The sequence below is a fragment of the Eretmochelys imbricata genome, chromosome 2 (genome assembly GCF_965152235.1).
Source record: "Eretmochelys imbricata isolate rEreImb1 chromosome 2, rEreImb1.hap1, whole genome shotgun sequence".
Taxonomy (NCBI): Eukaryota; Metazoa; Chordata; order Testudines; family Cheloniidae; genus Eretmochelys; species Eretmochelys imbricata.
Window position 1 is genome coordinate 3,302,875 of NC_135573.1, and position 15,569 is coordinate 3,318,443.

The following is a 15,569-nucleotide window of genomic DNA, read 5'->3' on the forward strand; positions in this document are numbered from 1 at the left end:
CCGCCCTGAGGGACCCAGAGCACCCAGGGACCGTCCTGGGCACGGGGACCCAGCCTGAGCCGATGTTGTCATCTCCCTGCAGGGATCTGCTTGGGAAGGAGCCGCAGGAGAAGCTGGACATCAAGCTGAACCCTGACGGGAGTGGGCAGCTCCACGTGCCGGGCCTGACCAGTGTGGAGGTGCCGGGGCTCCGGGAGATCCGAAAGGTACCAGGGGACGGGACAAAGCCACCCATGGCCTTCGGGTGCAGGAGGAGTGAGGGGGCAGGGCATCTGAGTTATACTGGCAGGGGTGGAGCTAAGAGGGGCGGAGTCCTGCTCATGAATTGGTGAAACCTGGTCCAGCCGCCCGTCTGCTTGCTCCCTTTGCTAGTGCCAGTGACTCAGGCCGGCGCTCCCCGGCAGCTTCGCCTAGCAGAGCGGGAGGTTCCCCGCAGCTGCCGTGTCTTGGAGGGTGGGGCTGGGGGCTGTGAGGTTCACTCCTGGTGGGTTCATTCCCTCGGCCTTTGGGTCTGTCTCAGATGCTGTCGCTGGGGAAGAGGAACCGGGCGACCTACTGCACCAACATGAACGAGCGCAGCTCCCGGTCCCACGCCCTGCTCACCGTCACCATCACCGGCACCAACTGCAGCACCGGGACCAAGACCTCAGGTACCCACTGCCGCGGACCTGCGCCACAATCCTCTCCTGGACCCCCCGGCCTGCTCCGCTTCGCCCCCTGCTGGCTGCTGCGCACAGAGGAGGGAAGCCCTGGGACAGCCTGGGGGCGGCAGAGCCACCCGAATCTGACGGTCCACAGCGGCAGCTGATGGACAGGAGGCGAGGAAGAGGGCTGGGGGCTTTGGACGTCATGGTCAGTGCTGGGGACACACTGATTCAGGATTTCCGGGGGGTGGAGGAGGAACTTGAGGCTTGGTGCTTGTGGGAGGCCCCTGAGCCTTCCTCCGGCCACCCCCACGCAGGGGCAGAGCTGTGGGGGGCAGAGGTCCCACGGAGGCTGCACTGAGGTAAGACCAGGCTTCTCAGGGACAAGGTGGGGTTCTTAGGCAGGAATGGCTGGCTGAGGAGGTGTCAAGTTGCCCGGGGCTCGCTCAGGGGAGGGTTGGCTCTGATTCCAGGGCAGTGACCGGCCGTTGTTCCTGGCTGCCAGCCAGCCTGCACGGGTCTATGCTGGCTCGGGCCTATGCTGCAGTTTGGTGGGGTAGACGCTGGGACTCAGGCTGGAGCCTGGGCTCTGGGACCCTGCAATGGGCGAAGATCCCAAGGCCGAAGTTAAACATCCCCGTAGCGAGAGGCCGAGTCTGATAAGACAGGCCAGCTGTGGGTGTTTAATTGCAGTATAGGTATACCCTGTGAAACGAGTTGGCTGGGCCCCAGGCTGGATCCCCATGGATATGCCTCACCCTCTCAGAAGAACAGAAGAACGGCCAGACTGGGTCAGACCAATGGTCCATCTAGCCCAGTGTCCTGTCTGCCGACAGTGGCCAATGCCAGGTGCCCCAGAGGGAATTGAACAGAATAGGGAATCATCAAGTGATCCATCCCCTGTCTCCCATTCCCAGCTTCTGCAAACAGAGGCTCGGGACACCATCCCTGCCCATCCTGGCTACTAGCCACTGATGGACCTATCCTCCATGAAGTTCTTTTTTGAACCCTGTTATGGTCTTGGCCTTCACAACAGCCTCTGGCAAGGAGTTCCACAGGTTGACTGTGCGTTGTGTGAAGCAATACTGCCTTTTGGTTGTTTTAAACCTGCTGCCTATTAATTTCATTTGGTGGCCCCTGGTTCTTGTGTTATGAGAAGGAGTAAATAACACTTCCTTATTTACTTTCTCCACACCAGTCACGATTTTATAGACCTCTGTCATATCCCCCCTTAGTCGTCTCTTTTCCAAGCTGAAAAGTCCCAGTCTTATTAATCTCTCCTCCTACAGAAGCCGTTCCAGTCCCCTCGTCATTTTTGTTGCCCTTTTCTGAACCTTTTCCAATTCCAATAGATCTGTTTTGAGATGGGGCGACCACATCTGCATGCAGTATTCAAGGTGTGGGCATACCGTGGATTTATATAGAAGCAATAAGATATTTTCTGTCTTAGTATCGATCCCTTTCTTAATGATTCCCAACAGTCTGTTCGTTTTTTGGCTGCCGCTGCACAGTGAGTGGATGTTTTCAGAGAACTATCCACAGTGACTCCAAGATCTCTTTCTTGAGTGGTAACAGCTAATTTAGACCCCATCATTTTCTATGTCGAGTTGGGATTATGTTTTCCAGTGTGCAGTACTTTGCATTGATCAACATTGATAAATGCAACTCTCAAATGTTCACCAAGAAGCCGCTGTACTGGGGCTCTCCGGGTGAGCCGTGGAACCCCTATAGGGCAGGGCTAATGGGGGTGGGGGGAGCTCGTCCTGGCACTGCCTGATCTGCACAGGGCTCCACCTGGTAGGGCCACCGACCCACTAACGCTGAATTCACACCGTGGCCCTACTGCATCCAATTGCGTCCTTTAGTGATCAGTGCTCCAGAGACCTTGCACCCTGATCCTCGCCTGTCCTCTAGGCCATGGCTCATGCTGAGTCTTGCAGTAGCAGCTAGAAGCCGGAGTGGGGGTGTCCCCCCGTGCTTGCCGCTGGAAGTATGCGCAGGAAACGACGGCCCCCCCAGGGGCTGACAGGCTGAACACTCATCCCCTTGGCAGGGGCCCAACACTGCAGCCCTGTGCTAGGGCATGAGCCCCTGACAGTGAAATGGACGAGAAACAAGGTGGAACTGACCAGGCTGCTGTCCTTGTCCAAGTGACCCAGACCCAGGGAGGGAACCGCCAGCCTCCCGCCTGCAGTCTCTGAACGCTTGGCCATGGTCAGCATCGTGGGGGGTGGGATGGGGGGAGGGTGTTTATTAACCACCCAGCATTAGGGCCACCCTTTTGCCCTAGGGTGCTGGCCTCTGTTTTCACAGCCACAACTCACGGCCCCATAATAGTCTGCGGGTGCAGTTCAGGTCGCTGGGTGATCAATGTACCAGGCTGTCCCCGCAGGGCAGTGGCTTTTGTGGTCTGAATTGCAGACTCAGATTTATCACCATTGGTGCAAAATTGTGCTCCCAGAATGGAGAGATCCCCGCTTGAAAATCTGGCTCTCCTCTCTTTGTGGGGCAGTGTTAGGTGTGGTTCGGTGCTGGGGGTCCAGTGCCAGCTGGAGGGGGAACGAGGGGATCTGGAGGGTGGGCAGGGAGGGGCTGTGGCTCCCCCAAGAGCACCCCACACCTGGCCCCTTCCTGGCAGACCCAGCCCTTCCTGGCTCCCCAGAGCCTGCCGCACAAAGCCCAGACTCTCCTCTTGTGTCTCCGGCACCCCAGGGAAGCTGAATCTGGTGGACCTGGCAGGTTCTGAGCGGGTCTGGAAGTCGGGGGCGCAGGGCGAGCGGCTGAAGGAAGCTCAGAACATTAACAAGTCCCTGCTGGCCCTGGGGGAGGTGATCCAGGCCCTCAGAGCCAAGCAGGGCCACGTGCCTTTCCGCAACTCTAAGCTCACCTACCTGCTGCAGGACTCCCTGGGCAAGGGCAACAAGACTGTAATGATGGTGCAGGTAGGTACCGCCGAGCCCGGGGCATGCTGAGGAATGGCTGCACTGCATGCTGGGGCTCCACAGGCCTGCACCCGAAATGCCTCATGGAAATTCGCCATTCTGTGACAGAGAAAAGGGGGAATGACCGTTGTTGTTTGCGTAGGGCCTACATTATTTCACCCCGTGCTGCTGCCTCTGACCAGTAGGGAGAACGCTGCTGATTAACAGACTTCCCAGCCCAGGATGATACAGGGATCGCGGAGGGCTCGATTAGTTCCTGCTCGGCTGAGCAGCGAGGCCATGTCATCCCACCCCCGCACCCCCCACCGAGAGGGCGGCTCAGCACCCACGTCCGTTATTACCGTGATGAGGGACCCCTGTGTGGGGGTAGGACTCTGGGGGATGGGGCCCGCTACCCCTTGGTGGTGAAAGCGGGTTATTTTAACCAGGCCCCCTTACTCCGTCCATCTCTCCCCCCCAGATCTCGCTACTGGAGAAGAACGCGGGGGAGACCATGTGTTCCCTGAAGTTCGCCCAGCGCGTCTGCAAGGTGGAGCTGGGCCCAGCATCCCGCAGGATCGACTCCTGGGGCCGGAGCGAGCTCTGAGCCCGCCTGGCCCCGTTCCCGGGCCCAAGATGCAGGCAGCAACCCCACCTCTCTCCAGCTGTGGTACAGCAAGGAGGCACCGGGGCAGGGTACGCAGCGGCCGTCAGCTGGGAGGGAGCAATCACATGCAACAGCCAGCGCATCCACGGGGTAGTGGGGGCGTCTGGTCCCAGACACCAGGCTGCGGGTGGAGCCCTGGTCCTAAGCCCAGCAACAGGGCAGAGAAGCAGGGGAAGGGAAGGGCCTGGCCTGGGCTGACCGTGCGATGCTGGTTCCCTCTGCCCACTAGCGGGTACCCCGGCACACTGTCCCCAGCTCGGCAGCTGGGCTGTGATTTCCTCCAGCCATGGGGCCCCTCTCGGGCCAGACACCTGCCCTGAGCAGGACCACTCTGGGCCCATTCGGACTAGGAGACGTGCCCCCGCCCATTACCCTTGTAGTACAGGTCGCCCAGCCCCCCATGCTGGGTATTGGCAGCCCTTGTCCACACCGTGCTCCCCTCTGCTGGCCCCGATGACAGAGGAAAGCTGTGTGGGAGAATGGGCTCCCACCCTGCAACTGTTATTGTAGGCCCTATCATAACGGTAGGGCATGCTCCCTGCGTGTGTGTAAAGCACACAGAGAGTCACCCTGCCCTCCGAATGGGCAAATAGGAGACCAGCAGGGCCTTGCCCCCACCCCACAGCAATGCCCCCACATACTGCCTGACAATTGCTGAGCAGTCACTGGCTTGAACAATCACGCATGCTCCTCCGCACACACATGTCTGAATGCATATGCAAAGCCAGGCAAATGTGCACCAACATCCCCCCGGCCACCCATGCTGGGGGAGATCACGGAGGACTCATCTTCCCCGCCGCTCCTCGAACCCGAGCTCTGTGCCAGGAGTTAATTAGTGCAATAGCCTGGAGGCAGGCATCCTCATGCCCACGCTGCTGGCCCCCTCCACAGCACCCCCTGCTGGAATAGCTAGGAGCCCCCCCATAGCCGGTGCTGCCCCACTCCTTGCAGTTGCCCCCTGCTGGAGTAGCTGGGCACTCCCCTCCCAGCCAGTGCTCCCGCCCCACCGCCTGCCAGGAGAGGCCCTTCATGCCCCGTCCCCAGGTCTGCGTCCCTGGCAGTCGGGTTGCTGGGGGAGGGCTGGGGCCCCCAGGCTGTGTTTGTGCTACTTGAGCCCTATTCCCGCTGGGCGCTCGTAGGGGCAATAAAGAGGAACCTTTGCATCCCCAGCCTGTTCTTGATGCTGCCTTATTAGGGTGAGGAGCCCAGCTCTGAGACATCCCTCCCCCTCCCACCTCTTCCCTGCCTCCCACGGGACCCTGTGTCTCCTGCATCCTCAGCCAGTTTGTGGCCTCCCCCCCACCCCCACAGCAAAGAACCTGCTGTCCCCAGCCTCTGCAATCCCCACAGGTAGTCCTGGGCCCCCAACTGGTGGGACCCAGCCCCAAACACAGTCTCATAGCCCATGCTCCTGTGCCCTGGCAGAGGGGTTAGGCTTTGTATTTCCTGACATGGGTTCCCGCACTCATGGGGGGCGGGGGGGGTTGCCAAGCACAGCAGGGGGCAGATGGTGAAGCCCCCCACCCCTACTGCTGCCTGCGGTTGCCCTCACATTGCTCCCATTCCCACCCCCCGTAGTGAGTAGCAGATGGACCTGGGGCTGGAACAGGACAGGCTCAGGGAGCTGGGGGGAGCAGGCTGTGGGTCAGCGTAGGGCAGGGGCAGGTGATGGGGTCAGCACAGTGAGCGGCACGGCCAAGTCTCCATTCGCCTTTATTCATAGCTGTGCGTGCGTGAGCACACTTTACACACATACCCCCCCCACGGTCTCCACCCCACCCGCTCACTTTCCCACTGGGGCTGGCCGGAGGAGGGGCAGGGCTGGCCCGGGCTGCCCCAGCCCCTGGGAGCCACCCCGCCCTTCCTCCAGCCCAGCCTCTGGGCCCTGCTCCCCTGGGAAGGCTCCCGGGCCATGCTGCAGCACGCACCGCTGCAACCTAACCCCCGCGGCTAGGCCACGCTGCGTGCTGGGCCTGCAGGCTGCGTGGTGCAGGTCAGGGGCTCGGGAGGGGCTGGTCTCTGGGGCAGGGCCGGTGGGGAGCTGCCCTTTCCCAGCTTTTGGCCTTTATTGCACGTTTAGCATCAGCCATCGCCCAGCAGCCGCGCTGCTGCCCCGCCGGAAAGGGGCTGCCCCCGTGTCCCTCAGAACCCCCCGTACTGGGGGGGCACCAGATGCTGGGTGTGCCAGGGCGGAGGCGCCGTGGGAGGGGCGTGTCTGGCCTTGCTGCGGGGGAGGGCCGGGAGGGCGCTGTCCAGGTCCATGGGGACGCCCAGCAGTGGGGGAAGGGCCGCTGGCAAGGGCTGGGGCACAAGGTCCCAGTAGGCTGGGCTGACGTAGGCAGCGGGGCAGTAGCTGAGGTAGGGCAGCCCGGGGATGGGGGGAAAGGCAAAACAAGTGGGGATGAGCGGGGTCAGGCCCATAGCGTAGGAGGGGGGGAGCTGGTGCATGGGGGACACTGGCGGGGTGCGGCACGTGGAGCCCTCTGAGTCGGAGCTGCTGCTCGGGAAGGCCTGGAGCAGCTGGGGGCACTTGGCCAGAGCCGGGGGCTGTGGGCTGCCTGGGCTCTTTTCATCCAAGGGCAGCGTCGAGGCAGAGGAGGAGCGAGTCCTTGGGATGCCAGGGCCCCTGGAGGGGTAGTTGGGGCTGCCAGGGGCCCTCAGCGCAGCGGGGGAAGGAAGCGGAAAGGGAGAGGGCTCCTGGCACTCCGGGTGCAGAGACCTCCCCAGCCTGGGCAGCCCCTGACCCCCGGGCTGCTCGTTCAAGTCCACCTTGTGCAGGTTCTGCAGCAGGGACTGGATGGAAAAGGAAGTGTCCAGCCGGGGCCTGGCCTGCGGGGCCTGAGTCTCTGGATCGGCCCCAGGTGCGGGAACTCTAGCGCCCACGCTGGCTGCAGGCAGCATCTGCTGGGGGCCCCCCCTGTAGTGCTGCCCGTGCAGGATGAAGGGGGCCAGGTCGCTGGCGAAGGAGGCCGCCTCCTGCCGGGAGATGGCCGTGTTCTGCAGCTTCAGGGCTTCCGGGGGGATCCGGCTCACGTCCACCGTCCAGAAATTCCCTTTGGCCTTGGGCTTCGCGGGATCCTTCAGCAGCTGCCGGGGAGAGAGCGAGACGGGCTCAACCTGTGGGAGGGGGGAGGTCTCCAGGGACAGAGCTCCCCAGAGTCAGAGACCCCCCACATCAGCCTGCCCCCCACTGCCAGCCAGCCCTCCATTTCCTGTTTACCCCTCTCACTGCCAGCCTGACCCCATCCCCTGTCATCCCCACACCCCATAATCCCCACCCCCCCACTGCCAGCCTGCCCTCCATACCCAATCTTCCCCACCCTGTCAGCCTGCCCCATGCCCCGTTAACTCCACCCCCCACTTCCAGCCTGCCCCCCATTTCCTGTTTACCCCACCCACTGCCAGCCTGCCCTCCATACCCCATCATCTCCACCACCCCCACTGCCAGCCTGCCTTCCATACCTGTCATCCCTACCCTGCCAGCCTGCCCCATGCCCCATTAACCCCACCCCCCACTGCCAGCCTGCTTCCCATGTCCTGTCATCCTCCCCACTGCCAGCCTGTCACCACATAGCCCATTAACCCCACCCCCACTGCCAGTCTGCCCCCCATGTCCTGTTTATCCCCCCCACTGCCAGGCTGACCCCCATTCCCCATCATCCCTACCCCCAATATTACCAGCCTGCCCACCATACCCCATCACCATCACCCCACCGCCAGTCTGCCCCCGGTGTCTGTGGCCCCGGCCCAGCGCTCACCTTGGAGAAGCAGCGGTTGGAGGACAGGTTGTGGCGGATGGAGTCCTTCCAGCCCTGGTAGCCCTCGGTGAAGAAGGGGAAGAGGGCGCCGATCTCCTGGATGATCTGAAACCGAAAGACGGGGCGTGAGAGCCCCTGGCCGCGGGCGGAGCAGACCCCAGGGCTGATCCCTGCTGGGGGACCCTCACGCACCCCTCCCTGACCCCAACCAGTGACTCCCAGTGACCCCCACCCCGAACCACTGACCCCCACCTCTCCCCGAGCTAGTGACCCCCAAACCTTCTCTCCCGCCTTCCCCACCCCCAAATTACTGAGCCCACCTCCCATCCCCTCACCTCAAACCTGTGATTCTCACCTCCCCCGAACCAGTGACCCCCCCCAACCCTCTCTCATACCCCAAACCACTGACCGCCCACCCGGAACCATTCCAAACCAGTGACCCCAAACACCCACCAAAACCCCGAACCAGTGACCCCCACCTCCAACCGGAACCAGTGACCCCCCTCCCTGAACCCAACCCCATCCCCTAACCTAAACTAGAAACCCCCACTTCCACACGCCGAACCAGTGACCGCCCCAAACCCTCTCCCCCCATCCCGAACAAGTGACCCCCACACCTCCACCCCCTCAACCCAGTGACCCCCCTCCCCCTACCACCCCATCCCTACCCCAAACCAGTGACCCCCCCAACGACCCCCTTCCCCTTCTCCAAACCAGTTATCGCCCCGCAGCCACTGCCCCACCACCCCAAAACCACATCGCCCCTGCCGCCAATCCACCGTAGCCCCCCCCCAAACCCAGCCGATGCCCCCCAGCCCGCAGGCAGACGGCAAGACGCTTGGAGCGGAGCTAACCCCGGGACCGGTGACCCTACGCTGGGTCCCCGCCCCACAACCTCCTACAGGGCACCCCAGGAGGGAACTGCAGCCTGCGGTCCGGGGTCACTGGTTCAGGGCGGGGGTCTCCTCCCGGGGGCACCAACCACCCAGGGGCCCCGATCCGGGCCGTGGCGAGTTGCGCGCTGCGCTGCCCGGCCAGAAGGGCGCAGCTGTCCCGGGCGGGGGGCCCCGTACCTGGGACAGCTTCAGCTTCCTGCCCGGCGAGGCCTGGATCACCAGGGCGATCATGGCCAGGTAGGTGTAGGGCGGCTTGCGGTGCCGGCTGTATTTCTTCTTCTTCGGCGGCGTCTGCTCCATGGCGCTGGGCTGGGCAGTGGGGTGGCCGGCGGGGCCCGAGGGCTGCTCCGCGGGGGCTGGGTCCGTCCGTCCTGGCCAGGCGCCCGGAGCGTGTGAAGAGGGAGGCCAGGCGCCCGCGGCGGCTGTTGGGAGCTCTCAGGTGGGCGCATTAGGGGCTCTCAGTGGCCATCGCGGCCTTTGTCATGCAGATGGGCGGCTCGCCCCCCGCTGGAGCCAGCCCGGCTGGGGTGCGGCCCAGGGGAAGGGGCTGGGCGCTGGCTCTGCTTTGGGAGGAGGCGGCCCTGGGTTGATTGAGGTGAGAAGTGGCCCCCTGCCTCCCCTCCACAGCTCACTCTGCAGCTCAGCACAATGGGGCCTGAGACAGCGCTGCTGGGGGGGAGCCACCCCCCGCCAGAGCCTCCTGCCCTGCCTGGCTCTGGGGTGACCCCGCCTGGCTGGGTGGGCACCTGCCGTCCTGGGGCACCGCCATGGTATTGGGCACAGGGGTGACAAACAGCTGCAGATGAGCTGAGATTCCGGTGGGCAGAGTGAGGCCTGGTACAGGAACAGGGCAGGGCTTGGCCTGGCTAGTTTAGGGTGTTGGGTGGGGGGCCTAGGAGCCATGAGTCGGGGTGATGCCAGGAAGAATCATAGCTTCGTAGGACTGGACGGGACCTCCCTGGCAGGACTAAGAACTATCTAGCCCATCCCTGACAGGTGTTTGTCCAACCTGCTCTTAAACATCTCCAACTACGGAGATTCCACAACCTCCCTGGGCAATTTATTCCAGTGCTTAACCACCAGGACAGTTAGGAAGTTTTTCCTAATGTCCAACCTAAACCTCCCTCGCTGCAATTTAAGCCCATTGCTTCTGACCCTGTCCTCAGCGGTCAAGGAGAACAATTTTTCTCTCTCCTCCTGTAACAACCTTTTATGTGCTTGAAAACTGTTATCATGTCCCCCCTCAGTCCCCTCTTCTCTAGACTAAACAAACCCAGTGTTTTCAAGCGTCCCTCAGAGGTCATGTTTTCTAGACCTTTACTCATTTTTGTTTCTCTTCTCTGGATTCTCTCCAATTTGTCCACATCTTTCCTGAAATGTGGCACCCAGAACTGGACACAATCCTCCAGCTGAGGCCTAATCAGCACATAGCAGAGTGGAAGAATTACTTCTTGTGTCTTCCTTACAACACTCCTGCTAATACAGCCCAGAATGTGTGCTCTCTCTCTCTCTTTTTTTGTGTGCAAGTGTTACACTGTTGACTCATATTTAGCTTGTGATCCACTATGACACCCACTCCTCATCCTTTCTGCAGTGCTCCTTCCTAGGCAGTCATTTCCCATTGTGTATGTGGCAACTGATTGTTCCTTCCTAAGTGGAGCACTTTGCATTCATCCTTACTGAATGTCATCAACTCAAGCAGGCTGAATAGCAAGAACCACGCCCAAGGAGGGCTCCAGACCCTGTGGGGCACTGACTGGAGTCTCTCTGGCTGCTCACGCAGCAGCCCCCTCTCCCTGTGGTATCCAGCCACCTGGCAATCACAGGAGAGATTTAGCCTCCCAGCCTCCCCGTGGGCTGGGGCGGCACTGTTACCCCCAGGGTAGGGACGGCAGCCGAGGCAGCGAGAAACGAAGGGGAGTCTGTAGAGCTGGTTGCAGAACCTAGTTTAACACCTAACCACTGGGCCACCCATCCTCCCACTCCCTGTCCTAGGGGAAGCCCCATCACTGAAGGGCTTGCAGGGCACAGCCCTGAGCTGGGGCCCTGGCAGGGACCCAAAGGAGCTATTTCTACCCCTTGGGATCCTATCCCAGCCCTGCTGTTCCTGTCTCCCACCCGGGGATGCGCTTGGGTGCTGGGCCATGGAGACGTGCAGGACTCCAGAGCTGCCAGCAAGGCTCTCCTGATGCCACTGGGCATTGACTGGCCGCATGCCCACACGAAGCCAGAGGCATAAAACCTGCCAGCCTGCTGCCATGGAGGGGAGGCAGGTCCAGGCAGGGAACTGCGGTCCTGTGGCAAAGCAGGGCCCCTGTCCTGCCATGCCCGAACCATCTTGTCCGTCAGCCACAGGCCCGGCTCTTCTCCCCACGGGGTTTGGATGGGAGGACATGGGGGCGAGAGAGCCTGCTACTCCCAGGGTTTGGGCCCTGAGGCTTGCGTGAGCCCTGGAGGCTCGGAACCCGGAGGCCGGGTGTTTGGCTTTGAAGATCTCGGGATTTTTAAGCCAATCTCATGATTTCTGCACTCCTGGGGGGTGGCATCACTGTCGTTGAGGGAGGGGGCTGGCCCTTTGCCTGAGATTCAGCAGGAGGGCATGTTCCCGTGCCTTTGAGCCCTGCCAGCTCCCCCCCCCCCCCCCCGCTCAAGGTGGGATGCACCCTCTCTTTGGACATCTCCCATCCAGACCTTGACCAGGCCTCGCCCTGCTTAGTGGGCGAGCTCATAGTCAGGGCAGCGACCGTTGTGGGCCGGCTTTGGGCATGTCCATCACCGATTAGCTAGGCAGCGGTTCTCAACCCAGTTACCATTGTGGGCCACGTAGGTGGGCCAGAATGTGTTCTGTGGGATGCATCCAATAGTACAGATATGGCCCTGAGGGTGTCCCATGGGCTGCAGCTCTGAGCTGACTGGGCTGGAAGGGGGCTCACGGGCCGCAGGCTGAGAACCACTGAGCTAGAGGCTCACGCTACGAGCTTCCCCGCCCTTCCCCAGGTGGATCCTGGTGCTGGTGATCCCCAGGTCCTAAGTGTCTCCTGGGAGATTCCCCAGCTGAGGGAGTCAGGGAGGAGGTTGGCAGTGGGAGGGGAATATCTGCTCCTACTGCCTGGGTGTTTCTGCTCCAGCAATCAGCAATGAAAGGGTTAACCCTTTACATTCAGCCATTTCTCCCCTTGGGGTAGCGCAGCAGCCCTGGGGCGAGATGCCTCCAGCCCTCAGGGGGTGCAGCGTTTGGAGTCCCCCCGGGTGAGCGCTGTGCTTTCATGGCTGAGGCATGGGGCTGGAGCTGGCTGCTCACCCTGCTCTCAGGCAGGGTCTGGGCTGGGCCAGGCCGGGTCTGCCCCTCACGTCTGTGTTTTGGGGTGATTGGCTCCACGGCAGAAATCCCAAGTGGCAAAGCCTGTGAGGTCCGGGAGGACCTGCGTTGGGGGTCGGACTAGCTGACCTCCTGAGGTCCCTTCCAACCCTGATCTATGACTCTAGGACCCTCCCCAGACGTGGTTTCCTCAGTGCTGCGCCCAGGCTCCCACCTTCCCTAGGGGAACTGCGCCATGCTCCGACCCCCCTCCCTGGTGGGCCGTTTCCCCCGAGATACCCCCTGGATTCCCCTGGGCCCAGTTTGCTCCCCTCGCCCTCCAGCCCCAGCCCCTTTGTTGTGCTAACACTGGGAGGATTATGCAAAGTGCCCGCACTAACAGGGCTGCTAATGCTGGGGCTGATTGCGCCGGGGAGTCCTGGCACCAGTGGGGAGGTCGCAGAGAGGTTACGGTTCACAGGAAGATGGAACAGTGGGGGTAGGGGGCTGCGGGTCGGGGTTTGAGGGGCAGCAGCAGAGCGAGAGGTGTGGGGGGCCCAGGGCTGGGGTAGCAGGGGTCTGCGTGTCAGGATTGGGGGGCAGCGGCAGAGTTGGGGGGGAGCCCAGGGCTGGGGCAGCAGGGAGCTGTGGGTCAGGATTGAGGGGCACCGGCAGAGCTGGGGGACACACCCCAGGGCCGGGGTAGCAGGGGGCAGTGGGTCAGGATTGAGGGGCACCGGCAGAGTGGAGTGGGGGAGCCCAGGGCTGGGGCAGCAGGGAGCTGTGGGTTAGGATTGAGGGACACCGGCAGAGCTGGGGGACACACCCCAGGGCCGGGGTAACAGGGGGCAGTGGGTCAGGATTGAGGGGCACCGGCAGAGTGGAGTGGGGGAGCCCAGGGCTGGGGCAGCAGGGAGCTGTGGGTCAGGATTGAGGGGCACCGGCAGAGTGGAGTGGGGGAGCCCAGGGCTGGGGCAGCAGGGAGCTGTGGGTCAGGATTGAGGGGCACCGGCAGAGCTGGGGGACACACCCCAGGGTGGGGCAGCAGGGGGCAGTGGTTAGGGATTGAGGGGCATCAGCAGAGGGACTCCCATATTGAGGGCCATAGAAGCACCTCCCGGCTAGACAGACGGGGGCAGGGCCCAGAGCGCGTTGAGCCCCCAGCCCCACAGCATAGGGCCCAGCTCTGCTAGCCTGTTCTCCTGCCCTGAGGGGAGCCATTCGCTCCCTTGATGTTCCTATCCACACAGCTCCCAGAGCAGCCGCCACCCGCCATGTGGATCCGAGAGGGGAGCTTTTGCTGATTGGAAACCCTCCAGAGAGTCTGGCTGCTTGGCAGGGCTTCCCTGAGGCCAGTGGGGGCTGGCCTAGACCAGGGGGTCCCAGACGTTTTCCCTGAGGCCCCCCTCTGCAGCTGCAATAGGTGCTGTGGCCCACCATTCACACTCCTTGGGGAACACTATTAATATTAATTCTGACAGACATAGAAACTCGATGTACCAGCAGGGGCCAGGACTCAGGGGTACATCTTTCCATCTGAGGGCAGGTGTCACCCCTCCTGCCCACTGGTGCCCAGCACCCCTTCCCTTGCAGAGGCAAAAGCCCTGATCTCTCTCCCCAAATTGAGCCAAAGCTCCCTGTCCCCCCCACTTATGATAAGCAAGGTCCCCTGGCCTCTGCCCCACAGGGGTGCTGGTGGGGGTGTGGCTGAGTGAGGTCCCTTGGTGTTCCTCTCACCGGTGGCAGGTGGGGCACATTCTGCTCGGTCCTGGGGCTACCAGAGCCAGCTTGGCCCGCAGGGCCCGGTTTTCCTGCAGCAGGCAGGCCGCCTCTGGCTGGGGAGCGTGGGGGTGGGGGGCAGAGAAAGGGGGAGGGGGCAGAACCCGTTACCCCAGTCAAAGCCGGGGTTCAGCCCCAGAGAGCCCCAGTCTGGCCCTGGGGCAGAGGGGTGAGGGGGCGACACAGAGAGACCAGTCTGGTCTGAGACGGAGGAAGCTGACCATAGATGGCTCATGGGGAGGTGGAAGGGCTGGGGTGGGCTGTGGTGTACGAAGAGTTAAGGGAGTTTCGGAAGGGGTGGGGCAGCCATGTTGTGAGGGGGACCCTGAGTTTGGGGGGAATGGGGAAGGGGAGCCCGCAGTCGGCGAGACGGCTGAGTGAGCCCGGTGGTAGGAGCAGGCTGAGGAGCAGCTCTGTGCCCCACCCTGGCGAGGGATGGCTGGCTGGGGAGGGCACCGGGTGCAGCCTGCAATGGGGCAGGGGCTCCAGCATGAATAGCAGAGACGGAATGGGGGAAGGGGACAGGTGAGTGCATGGGAGGTCCCCGATACTCCTGTCCCCCGGCCTGCAAGCCAGCTGCTGAGGGCGGGAGGAGGAAACCTTCCAGCTGCGCCTCTTCTGCGCCTCTGACCCAGGCTCCCCCACCCCCAAAAATTCCCCTGTTCCAGACCCTGCCCCCCAAACACAGGCTCTGCCAGGCCGGGCAAGTGGCTAGGACTGTGTGCCCTGGGGCTGCGCTGAAGGGCCAGGGCCGGGAGGGGAGTGGAAAGAAGCAATTTGCGGGGGGGCAACTCTCCTAATGCCCCCCGATCTCCGCCCCAGCCAGCAGACCCCCAGGGGCTGTGTCCGGCCCTCCATTGGGAACCCCTGGCCTAGACAAGGCAAAGGGGTTGAGGGTAGGCAGGGTCAGCCCAGACGTGGGGTCCGCACCCGGTCCCTCCTGCGGACACAGGTGAACAGCGTGTATCTGGCCTGGTCCCTCGGCTCCCTCCGAGCAGCGAACCGGAGGCTGGTGCTCGCTCGGTGCAGGGCCAGCAGACCAGGCCTGGCTCAGTGCCTGGCTAGGGGCTACGGTCCTGGGTGGGGCCAGCTGATGTGACCAGGGAGTTTGCGGATGCTTTGGGAAGAAGTGGCACCATCAGGGCACCAGGAGGTGCGTAGGGACTGAACAGCTCACCAGATTGGAAATGAACAGATCTCTGGCTGTTGGCGGGGGGTGGCCTGCCCACTACACGGCTTGCTCACCCTCCCACCGCTGCTTCCTGACGCTCCCTTAAATCCTCCGGACCGGACCGTCCAGCAGCAGAGACCTGGTCTGCCCTGAGGCCGGAGTCTCCTGGCTCAGCTCGGAGGAAATGACAGCTCTGGCCCCGTCGCATTTGTTCCCAACCTCTCAGGCTCCCAGCACCTCCAGCTGATCAGCTACGTGCTGCAGCCTGGCTGCCCCGAGGGCTCCGAGGGCCTGGCTACCCTGCAAAGACCAGCCTGGGGCGCCCAGGCCCAGAGTGCTGTGGGGTTCAGGCTGTGGGGCTGAGAGCAGCAGCATAGCCGTTCGGCGTGGGCTGGAGGCTGGGCTCTGAGACCCGGTGAAGGGGAGGGAACGTCT

The 15,569-nt window shown here is 62.7% G+C and overlaps 2 protein-coding genes across 2 annotated transcripts in view; one reads left to right on the forward strand and one right to left on the reverse strand.

Annotated features, from left to right (window-relative positions):
* The window catches only part of KIFC2 (kinesin family member C2), a 50,517-nt gene extending 46,345 nt beyond the window's left edge, over positions 1-4,172 (forward strand). The window contains exons 16-19 of the mRNA XM_077808802.1: positions 83-206; positions 521-650; positions 3,357-3,586; positions 4,047-4,172. Coding sequence (XP_077664928.1) covers positions 83-206; positions 521-650; positions 3,357-3,586; positions 4,047-4,172 — 610 coding nt within the window. The remainder of the gene's footprint in view (positions 1-82; positions 207-520; positions 651-3,356; positions 3,587-4,046) is intronic.
* Positions 4,173-6,374: 2,202 nt separating this feature from the next.
* FOXH1 (forkhead box H1) lies at positions 6,375-9,186 on the reverse strand. The gene is made up of 3 exons (XM_077808803.1): positions 9,064-9,186; positions 7,991-8,095; positions 6,375-7,319 (listed from the first exon to the last, which is right to left on the reverse strand). Exons 1-3 carry the CDS (start codon positions 9,184-9,186, stop codon positions 6,375-6,377), a joined length of 1,173 nt encoding a protein of 390 aa, XP_077664929.1.
* Between the last annotated feature and the right edge of the window lie 6,383 nt (positions 9,187-15,569).